Genomic DNA, 12,006 nt, shown 5'->3' on the forward strand with positions numbered 1-12,006 from the left:
AATATTAAAAGAATGGAAAAATTAGGTTCCTCCTTGGCTAAGTATAGCATCTGTGATAAATCTGAAACATAAAATAATAAAGTCTCATAGCAAGAAAATAAGAAACATCAATTTCATATTACTTATCTATGCTACTACTTTCCTACACTGAGTATTTATTTCAACACAGAAAACACATGAAATAAATAAGATAAATGATTAATTTAATTCAATTAAAAATTTTTTTTCCCCTCAAGTACACTTATTTTGTTCACCAAAGTCATTTAAACTTTCATTCAATATGATTACCTAATTGTGCTGCTAATAAATTTCTTTGGTAATTTTGCAACCCAAGGACTATTTCCTATTCTTCTAAACACACTGGACTTTTTTCTACTTACATTTAAAGCAATTAATTTTAATATTTTAAATTTGATCAATATGTGAGAACAAAGCCTTTTTTACATCTTAAATGCTGAGCCTTTTTCTATTAAATGTACAAGTTAACTTTTTAACTAGAAAATATTTATAATGGTTATTCCAACAGCAAATCTGATTTTTCCATTCCAAACATTTTTTGTGATGAGTGAATATTACCCTGGCATGGGTTATCTAATCTCTACATGACTTAACTCTCTCATAAAAAAGACTCATAAAAAAACCCTCATGATCAATACAAACTGTACAACTCTTATTCTTATTAAAAGTTATGTATGTATTTCTACATACACTGTTTAAATATTTTTGCGTAAATGTATAGAAAAGACATTATTACTAAATATAGACACTCAGTACTGGACATCAATTTTTTTCCCTAGGCAAGCCACCAAAGTTGAAAAGAGGGCACTGATTTTTCATCCTTAAGTCACATAAATGTCACAGAAAGGGCTAGGCTCTCCAATCACAGGTTATCCGTTCTCAGACAAAGTTCCTGCTAGAGAGAAACCAAACCACGCTTGATTCTTGTTTCTCTTTTAATAAAATTTTCAGTGTGGTTGGCTTTGCTTTTTTAATTCACATTTATTCATTCAATTATTTTTTATTTCTTTTCAGTTCACTGTATTTGTATAATATACACCACTCAAAAGTTTAAATTTTCCATTTGAGGTTTAATTGGCTCAAGTTAGGAAGAATTTTCTTTTCATTCTCTAATTTATTTCTACTTGTCTCTGAGTAGAAAAAATATATTTTAAAGATATTTCATCTTTGATCATATGTACAAATTGTCATATTGAATGATTTCATTTATAATAACATATTTTAATCCATCTATATGTACACTTAGCTGTATATATTTTATACAGAGATTCATGAAATTCCAAAATATCCTAAATTAATAAATATTGGTTTTTGCTTATTATTTTCCAATTTTGCTTATTGAACTATAAAAATTACTTTTATAATTCTCGAGATTTTTTCCTTTAGTATTTTTGAGTCTGAGGACTGCACTGTTTTGAAACTACACATAACTAGTATGTGACTCAATTACTACATGAAATAGAACGCCAATGATGGTAATAAGTCTTTATAATGAAGACAAATAGGTAATTATATCATTAAATTTAATAGAGAAAACATTCATTTAGACTAAGTCTTTTTTATCAAGTCTTCCATAGTAAAATTCTTCTGTGGTTCTTATTGGTTTGGGTAACTTTATAATCACCAAAAATGAGATAATGCTAAAGACAGAATTTTGTGAATGCACATACATAGTACCTGTGGGTATACAATGAAATACACAAATGTAGTCCATATATGTTATCCTTGGGAGTCTCATAATAATCTGTGAGGTTGAAGAGTAGGTATTGCTTTATGTATATAGAAAAATAAATAAATGTTTAAAAAATTAAGACCGTATTTCCCTAGTAAATGTAGAGGCCAGGACTAGAATGTAAATCTTGACTCTTGGTTCAAGGTTTTTTGTTTTTGTTTTTCCCTTATTCTGATAGTTGGGCTAAATAACAACATCTGAGTATTTTATGAACTATTAAGTTAAAAAAATGTATATTCAGAGTAGATTTTCCACAATCTGTTCTGGGGCTCCAGAACTAGAACATGGTATATGTATTTGTGTTTATGTGTGTATGTATGATTCTGTAACTACATCTGTGTCTTTGGTGTGTGTCACTAATAGTTTTTAAAAAAGAAGAAAACAGGAAAAAAAAAGCTGGGACCAAAAGATCTAAATCAAAATGAAAAAGTATTCTTCTCCTATCCCCCTAACCCCCCATGTTGCTTCTCCATGTCCTCATATCAGGGAGATCATATGATAGTTGTCTTTCTCCGATTGACTTATTTCACTAAGCATGATACGCTCTAGTTCCATCCACGTCCTCGCAAAAGGCAAGATTTCATTTCTTTTGATGGCTGGATAGTATTCCATTGTGTATATATACCACATCTTCTTTATCCATTCATCTGTTGATGGACATCTAGGTTCTTTCCATAGTCTGGCTATTGTAGACATTGCTGCTATAAACATTCGGGTACACGTGCCCCTTCGGATCACTATGTTTGTATCTTTAGGGTATAGGGGAAGAATAAATGAAACAAGATGGGATTGGGAGGGAGACAAACCATAAATGACTCTTAATCCCACAAAACAAACTGGGGGTTGCTGGGGGGAGGTGGGATTGGGAGAGGGGGAGGGGGCTATGGACATTGGGGAGAGGAGGCGAACCATAAGAGACTATGGACTCTGAAAAACAACCTGAGGGTTTTGAAGGGTCAGGGGTGGGAGGTTGGGGGAACAGGTGGTGGGGAATAGGGAGGGCACATATTGCATGGAGCACTGGGTGTTGTGCAAAAACAATGAATACTGTTACGCTGAAAAAAATAAATAAAATCGGAAAAAAATGTAAAAAAAATGAAAAAGTATATAAAAGCGATCAGTGTCAGCTCAATATGGGAATACACACAAGGTAGAAGTGGCAAAGATACATGAGCCAGTGTAAGAGTCAAGAAGAAGTCTGCACACAAGTATGAAATATCAGAGAAAAGCAGTGGGTACAAAAGAAGATAAGCATGTAGGAACCAAGGAAACATTTACTTGTAAAAAATCTAATGGTTGGTCATAGTCCACCTATAAACTGATTGCAAAGGGACAAGAAAGCAAACTTCAGCCAAGAACCTAGCAACAAGAGACTGATGCAAATAGGCAAAAAGGCTAAACAGCAAAGGTCAGCAGTTTTGTCCAGAAACCAAGGTATTTAAGACAAAGAGCTCTACAGAAGAACAAAGAGGAGGTGGTAGTTGAGGAGGAGGACGAGGTGTAGGAGGGGGTGGAAGAGGTAGAGAGAGAGGAGGAGGAGGGGAAGGAGAGGAGAAGAGAAGAAAGGGAGAGGGGAAAAAAAAGACAGGAAAGAAACAAACAAGGAGGGAAAACAGGGAAGAGGAGGAAAAGGGGGAAGAGGTGAAAGGAAGGGGAGGGGAAAGGAGGAGAGAGGAGGGTAAGGGAAGTGAGAGGACAAAGGAGAGAGGAGAGGAGAGGAGGGGAAAAGAAAAAAGGAAATCTATACACTGAGAAATATTTATGTTCCTGTGCAGAAACTGGGAAGTTTGTTTTATTATAGTTTTTGTGGGGGAGGGTAAGAACACACCACAGGCTATAGCCAGTTTAAAGCTTCAGGAAGAATTTGCTAAATTTCTGAAATTATTTGCTGGGTGGGAATATAATTCAAGTCACATGCACTTATCTATTTCAAATTACAGCAGGGGAAAGGGGTAAAAGATAAAATAATAGGCACCACAGTTTAATGACTATGTTTCTATACACTTGAACTAACTCATTTGACTAACAGCCTTTTGGCTCTTGGACCACTTGACCCATTGAACTCATTGCTCATAAACTCAGGATAAAAACAACAAATCAAAGTGGAGACAATCTGTGCCTGCAAACTATGTTTAAAAATTTTATGATAAACTTCTCATCTTTTATGACTTTTCTTACTGAAAAAAAAACAGTAATGTGAATGTTGCATGAATTAATCAATTAAAATGTATTTTTCAGAAATGTCCATCTTCTCTCTTTGTATATGAATCAAATACAGCTTTCTATATGGCCATATCTTCAAAATTATCACAGGTTAAACTGTCACTTTTTCCAGATTTTCTACATTTTAACGACTTTCTGAAAACCCCTACATAGACTAGATGAATAAAATGAATAGCTCAATGGTAACGGAGTTTGTTTTGTTAGGACTCACCAAAACGTGGGAACTTGAAATTTTCTTTTTTTTCATATTTTTGTTGGCCTATGTAGCAATTATGGCAGGAAACCTTCTCATCGTGGTCACTGTAACCTTTGACTCACTTCTGTACTCCACACCAATGTACTTCCTTCTTGGAAATCTCTCCTTCCTGGATATGTCTATTTCCACAATCACAACCCCTAAGATGGTCACAGATTTCCTCAGGGAGAATAAAACTATTTCTTTGTGGGGCTGTATGGCTCAGATGTTCCTCCTCCACTTTTTAGGCGGCAGCGAGATGACTCTTCTCACAGTCATGGCTGTTGATCGATACATTGCAATATGCAAACCTCTTCACTACACATCCATCATGAATCGCCAGGTCCTCGTGGGCTCTGTGCTGCTCTCGTGGGCTGTTGGTTTTGTGCATACGATGAGCCAGATGGTTTTTACTATCACCTTGCCTTTTTGTGGCCCCAACATAGTAGACGATATTTTTTGTGACCTTCCCCGTGTTTTAAAACTTGCCTGCACTGAGACCTACATTCTGGAGTTGCTGGTAACTGTTGACAGTGGACTGTTGTCTTTCGTCTGCTTCATACTCCTGCTCATTTCCTACACTGTTATTCTGGTAACTGTCCGACGTCGATCCTCTGGTGGACTCTCCAAGGCCCTGTCCACACTGTCTGCTCACATTACTGTGGTCACTCTGTTTTTTGGACCAATTATCTTCATTTACGCTTGGCCATCTAGTGGCTTTTCAGTGGATAAATTTCTTTCTGTGTTTTATTCAATTATTACACCTTTACTGAACCCCATCATTTATACTCTGAGAAATCAGGAGATGAAAGCAGCCATTAGTAGACTGAGGACCAAACATATCCTCAGAATAAACTGGTATTAATTTGTTTTGTTTGTAGATTTTTAAAAATATTCATAATGTATACTGAATTTATCAAATGTTCACTTCATTACGTTTATATGATATGTTTGGTTTCTTTCCAACTATACTTATTTTAGTTGAAATTTAATCCAGTTGGAGTTAATAATATTTTTAATGTAATAAAGAGTTAAAGAGGAAAAAAAAAAACCTGACCCACTAACTGTAGTCGAACAACCAGAAATGTTAAAGACTAAATTCCATTAAGTAAAGAGAAATCGCAGTCTGGGAGTGCAGAAAGTGTTGTAGGGATCCCCTGGGTCACACTAGGAGAGAAAGTTTCCCTCCCAGGACTACATTTGGAAGGAAGTATATTGCCTCTTCAAGGACAAAAGACCTTGTAGGTGCCCCTAAATAGTCTTTCATTGGCAGGGGCATGCACAGAGGTTGGATAACCTGGTTGCTGCTTTTCTCTGTGCTACACCGTAGATTCTGTGCACTGCACAGAAACTGGACCATTTTTTCTAAGACAAAGGACACCAGACACAGCATGGGCAGGCTTTTCTCTGGAGGAAAGGAATGGGTCTGCACTGTACCACGTCCCTTAAGATTTGGTCTTGAAACCCAGACTCCAGCCAAAGATAAAACCCAGGAGAGCTCTTAATGCTCAGTGAATTGATGGCCTTGGCTATTCTTTAAGGGCTTCCTTATCAGCAGGGGGTGTGAGATCCCCGTCTTTGGTCAAGAGTGGGATGGCACAATTTCTGTCCTCACCACCAATACTTCAGGACTTTGGAGAGCAACAGAGTGGCCCTAAGTGAAAGTGGGACCCCTTTATACCAAACCCTGTGCCTCTGTGTCTCTCAAGTGCATATATCCTAGGGCAGGTTTGACCCTAAGCCAGTGTGATGTGTCTCTCTCCCAGAAGGCCAGCACAAGCAGGACCCCTTCTTCTGCTGGATCTAAGCTATATTTGCTGTTCTCTTTTCGAGCCGCTTTAGGTGTAAGGTTAGGTTGTATATTTGAGACTTTTCTTGCTTCTTGAAGAAGGCCTGTATTGCTATATACTTCCCCCTTAGGAACGCCATTGCTGCATCCCAAAGGTTTTTGATTATCATCTTTTCATTTTCATTTGCCTCCATCTATTTTTTTTTTTTTTTTGTTGTTGTCTGGAAACACAAATTGTGCTTAATTACTTTTTTATTACTCCATTTCGCTATTTACTTCTTTTATTTTCTTTTTTTTTTCCATTTTATTTATTTTTTCAGCGTAACAGTATTCATTCTTTTTGCACAACACCCAGTGCTCCATGCAAAACGTGCCCTCCCCATTACCCACCACCTGTTCCCCCAACCTCCCACCCCTGACCCTTCAAAACCCTCAGGTTGTTTTTCAGAGTCCATAGTCTCTTATGGTTCACCTCCCCTCCCCAATGTCCATAGCCCGCTCCCCCTCTCCCAATCCCACCTCCCCCCAGCAACCCCCAGTTTGTTTTGTGAGATTAAGAGTCATTTATGGTTTGTCTCCCTCCCAATCCCATCTTGTTTCATTTATTCTTCTCCTATCCCCCTACCCCCCCATGTTGCTTCTCCATGTCCTCATATCAGGGAGATCATATGATAGTTGTCTTTCTCCGATTGACTTATTTCACTAAGCATGATACACTCTAGTTCCATCCACGTCGTCGCAAATGGCAAGATTTCATTTCTTTTGATGGCTGCATAGTATTCCATTGTGTATATATACCACCTCTTCTTTATCCATTCATCTGTTGATGGACATCTAGGTTCTTTCCATAGTCTGGCTATTGTAGACATTGCTGCTATAAACATTCGGGTACACGTGCCCCTTCGGATCACTATGTTTGTATCTTTAGGGTAAATACCCAGTAGTGCAATTGCTGGGTCATAGGGTAGTTCTATTTTCAACATTTTGAGGAACCTCCATGCTGTTTTCCAGAGTGGTTGGACCAGCTTGCATTCCCACCAACAGTGGAGGAGGGTTCCCCTTTCTCCACATCCTCTCCAGCATCTGTCATTTCCTGACTTGTTAATTTTAGCCATTCTGACGGGTGTGAGGTGATATCTCATTGTGGTTTTGATTTGTATTTCCCTGATGCTGAGTGACGTGGAGCACTTTTTCATGTGTCTGTTGGCCATCTGGATGTCTTCTTTGCAGAAATGTCTGTTCATGTCCTCTGCCCATTTCTTGATTGGATTGTTTGTTCTTTGGGTGTTGAGTTTGCTAAGTTCCTTATAGATTTTGGATACTAGCCCTTTATCTGATATGTCGTTTGCAAATATCTTCTCCCATTCTGTCAGTTGTCTTTTGGTTTTGTAAACTGTTTCCTTTGCTGTGCAAAAGCTTTTGATCTTGATGAAATCCCAATAAAGTTGGTGGCATCACAATTCCGGACTTCAAGCTCTATTACAAAGCTGTCATCATCAAGACAGCATGGTACTGGCACAAAAACAGACACATAGATCAGTGGAACAGAATAGAGAGCCCAGAAATCGACCCTCAACTCTATGGTCAACTCATCTTCGACAAAGCAGGAAAGAATGTCCAATGGAAAAAAGACAGCCTCTTCAATAAATGGTGCTGGGAAAATTGGACAGCCACATGCAGAAAAATGAAATTGGACCACTTCCTTACACCACACACGAAAATAGACTCCAAATGGATGAAGGACCTCAATGTGAGAAAGGAATCCATCAAAATCCTTGAGGAGAATGCAGGCAGCAACCTCTTCGACCTCAGCCGTAGGAACATCTTCCTAGGAACAACGGCAAAGGCAAGGGAAGCAAGGGCAAAAATGAACTATTGGGCCTCCATCTATTTTTTAAATTCTCCTTTAGTTTCCTGCTTAACCCATTCATAACTTTTTTTTTTAAATTTCCACTTAGTTCTTTTTTTTTTTTTTTTGGATTTTTTTTTTCAGCATAACAGTATTCATTGTTTTTGCACAACACCCAGTGCTCCATGCAAAACGTGCCCTCCCTATTACCCACGACCTGTTCCCCCAACCTCCCACCCCTGACCCTTCAAAACCCTCAGATTGTTTTTCAGAGTCCATAGTCTCTTATGGTTCGCCTCCCCTTCCCAATGTCCATAGCCCCCTCCCCCTCTCCCAATCCCACCTCCCCCCAGCAACCCCCAGTTTGTTTTGTGAGATTAAGAGTCATTTATGGTTTGTCTCCCTCCCAATCCCATCTTGTTTCATTTATTCTTCTCCTATCCCCCTAACCCCCCATGTTGCTTCTCCATGTCCTCATATCAGGGAGATCATATGATAGTTGTCTTTCTCCAATTGACTTATTTCACTAAGCATGATATGCTCTAGTTCCATCCACGTCGTCGCAAATGGCAAGATTTCATTTCTTTTGATGGCTGCATAGTATTCCATTGTGTATATATACCACATCTTCTTTATCCATTCATCTGTTGATGGACATCTAGGTTCTTTCCATAGTTTGGCTATTGTAGACATTGCTGCTATATGGCCAATAGACACATGAAAAAGTGCTCCACGTCACTCGGCATCAGGGAAATACAAATCAAAACCACAATGAGATATCTCCTCACACCAGTCGGAATGGCTAAAATTAACAAGTCAGGAAATGACAGATGCTGGCGAGGATGCGGAGAAAGGGGAACCCTCCTCCACTGTTGGTGGGAATGCAAGCTGGTGCAACCACTCTGGAAAACAGCATGGAGGTTCCTCAAAATGTTGAAAATAGAAATACCCTATGACCCAGCAATTGCACTACTGGGTATTTACCCTAAAGATACAGACGTAGGGATCCGAAGGGGCACGTGTACCCTAACCAAAGAGGCTAAGAATCTATACACAGAAAATTATAAAGTACTCATGAAAGAAATTGAGGAAGACACAAAGAAATGGAAAAATGTTCCATGCTCCTGGATTGGAAGAATAAATATTGTGAAAATGTCCATGCTACCTAAAGCAATCTACACATTTAATGCAATCCCTATCAAAATACCATCCATTTTTTTCAAAGAAATGGAACAAATAATCCTAAAATTTATATGGAACCAGAAAAGACCTCGAATAGCCAAGGGAATATTGAAAAAGAAAGCCAAAGTTGGTGGCATCACAATTCCGGACTTCATGCTCTATTACAAAGCTGTCATCATCAAGAAAACATGGTACTGGCACAAAAACAGACACATCGATCAGTGGAACAGAATAGAGAGCCCAGAAATCGACCCTCAACTCTATGGTCAACTAATCTTCAACAAAGCAGGAAAGAATGTCCAATGGAAAAAAGACAGCCTCTTCAATAAATGGTGCTGGGAAAATTGGACAGCCACATGCAGAAAAATGAAATTGGACCACTTCCTTACACCACACACGAAAATAGACTCCAAATGGATGAAGGACCTCAATGTGGGAAAGGAATCCATCAAAATCCTTGAGGAGAATGCAGGCAGCAACCTCTTCGACCTCAGCCACAGCAACATCTTCCTAGGAACAACGGCAAAGGCAAGGGAAGCAAGGGCAAAAATGAACTTTTGGGATTTCATCAAGATCAAAAGCTTTTGCACAGCAAAGGAAACAGTTAACAAAACCAAAAGACAACTGACAGAATGGGAGAAGATATTTGCAAACCACTTAGATTTTTTAATGTTTTTCTTTTTAATTTTTTCCCAGAGGTTTGATGTTATTTTTTATTTAAATTTAATTAGCCAAGGTACAGTACCTTATTAGCTTTTGATATAATGTTCAAATGATTCATTAGTTGAGTATAACACCCAATGCTCATCATATAACATGCCCTCTTTAGTTCTGTTTTTAAAAAATATTTTTATTCTTAGAGAGCATATAAGTGGGCAGAGGGAGAGGGTGAGAGAAATTCTCTCACAGATTCTGCACTTAATGCACAGTCCAATGTGGGGCAGGATTTCATGGCCCCGAGATCATGACCTGAGCTGAAATCAAAATTCAAGACACTTAACTGACTGAACCACGTAAGCAACCCAACTCATTCATTCTTTAGTAAGATGTTCATTAATCTCCATGTATTTGTGACACTTTGAATTTTTTCTTGAAGTTGACTTCAAGTTTCATAGCACTGTGGTCTGAAAGTATGCATGGTATCATCTCAATCTTTTTGTAGGGGTCAAGGCCTGATATGTGACCCTTTAAAATGTGATCTATTCTGGAGAATGCTCCATGTGCACTCAAAGAGAATGTATATTCTGCTGCTTTAGAATGAAATGCTCTGTATATATCTGTTAATATAGTCCACTGTGTCATTCAAGGCCCTTGTTTCCTCTTTGATCATCTACTTAGATCATCTGTCCATTGCTATGAGTGGGGTGTTAAAGTTCCCTACTATTACTGTATTATTATCAATGAGTTTAAGTTTGTTATTAACCAATTTATATATTTGGCTGCTCCCAGGTTAGTGGCAAAAATATTTACAATTGCTAGATCTTCTTGCTGGAAAACACCTTTATAATGATATAGTATGCTTCTTCATTTCTTATTAAAGTCTTTGGTTTAAAATCTAGTTTGTCTGATGTAAGGATGGATACTCCAGCTTTCTTTTGATGTCCATTAGCATGATAAATGGCTCTCTACTTTCAATCTGGAGGAGTCATTGAGTCTAAAATGAGTCTTCTATGAGGAGTCAAGATGGTGGGGAAGTAGGAGGAGGTGCCGTTTCAACCTGTGCCCTAAAGTGAGCTGATTACCTACCAAAGAACTCCGATCACCCATGAAATCAGCCTGAGAACAGAATTATACACATCTGGATCGCTACATGAGCAGAAGACACCAGTGGGCAAGTAAAGCGGAGTGGGAACATTGGAGTGATATTGGAAGATAAACAAAAGGGGGAGGGAGCCACCAGAGGAGACCGATTGGAAAGTAATACCCCAATATGAGAGTGCCCTGTGTCTGGGGACCAGCATTAGCTTGGAGTCTGGTTGAAAGCACTCAAAAAAAAAAAAAAAAAAAAAGCAAAGGATTGCAGGGGGAAATTGTGGGAATAAGGGAGGTTAGGGACAGTGGCTTAAGGCCCCGGACCCAGGACAGCCTCCCCTGGCACTGAGCCAGAGAGAATGCGGCGGAGAAACCAGGTCTTGGTCCCTGATCTGCCAGCACGCCTGAGCCACCAGCGGCCCGAGAATGCTTGGGGTCCGGCTCCTGTGAGGCGCTGGGAGCCTCACCAGATGGCGTTCCTGAGACACGCACGCAGCACACCCTCCCTGAGAGAGGTGGGGGCAGGCAATAGCCTGGCGCTCTTAGACCCCTGCCAAGGGATCAGAGCCTAAAAGGCACACACCCCACACCCTCCCCTGGGAGAGGTTCTCACACGCGCTAGCCGGGAGCTCTCAAACCTGGAAAAACCAGGCATTCCCAGTCCAGGCCATCAGCGATCACTCCTTGGAACCTCTCTGGCGGTCTGGAGCTGCCCAGACAGCCACCGCTGCCATGGTTGTGGGTACAAGGAGGAGATCCTGCATCCCCAGGGACTGTGATACAGAACCTACACTGCCAGCAGCTCTGTAGAGCATTCTGAGGCTTCTCTCTGAGAGGGAGGTTGGGGTGCAGTTTGCTTTCCTCTAAACCTCCAAAAACCATCAAAAGCTGGCAAGGCGAGAGAAAACATATGAACAAACATAAAAACCTCAGAGAACAAAAGCCTGAAAAAAACAGTTTCCTCAGAGCCCACCCCCTTGAGGGGGGCAGGAAGATTTAACTCAGGGAACATCATTGACTGAAAAATCCACGTGGCAGGCCCCTCCCCCAGAAAACCAACCAGGAAGGAAAAAAAAAAAAAAAAAAAAAGACGGCAAGAGAACAACCACCACTACTTCATAAATACAACTTTTATTTTTAACTCGTTACCACTATTCTGGTTCATTTTTTTATACATATAGATAATTTTTTAACCTATTTACCATCACAGTGAGATGTCCAGTACA

General features: G+C 39.5%; 1 protein-coding gene across 1 annotated transcript; it reads left to right on the plus strand.

The window, feature by feature from the left end:
- Nucleotides 1-4,131: 4,131 nt before the first annotated feature.
- On the plus strand, nt 4,132-5,073 carry LOC123944372 (olfactory receptor 4K13-like). Its single transcript, XM_046009442.1, has one exon. It carries the CDS (start codon nt 4,132-4,134, stop codon nt 5,071-5,073), a length of 942 nt encoding a protein of 313 aa, XP_045865398.1.
- The last annotated feature ends 6,933 nt before the right edge of the window (nt 5,074-12,006 follow it).

The sequence above is a fragment of the Meles meles genome, chromosome 6 (assembly GCF_922984935.1).
Source record: "Meles meles chromosome 6, mMelMel3.1 paternal haplotype, whole genome shotgun sequence".
In the NCBI taxonomy this organism is placed as follows: domain Eukaryota; kingdom Metazoa; phylum Chordata; class Mammalia; order Carnivora; family Mustelidae; genus Meles; species Meles meles.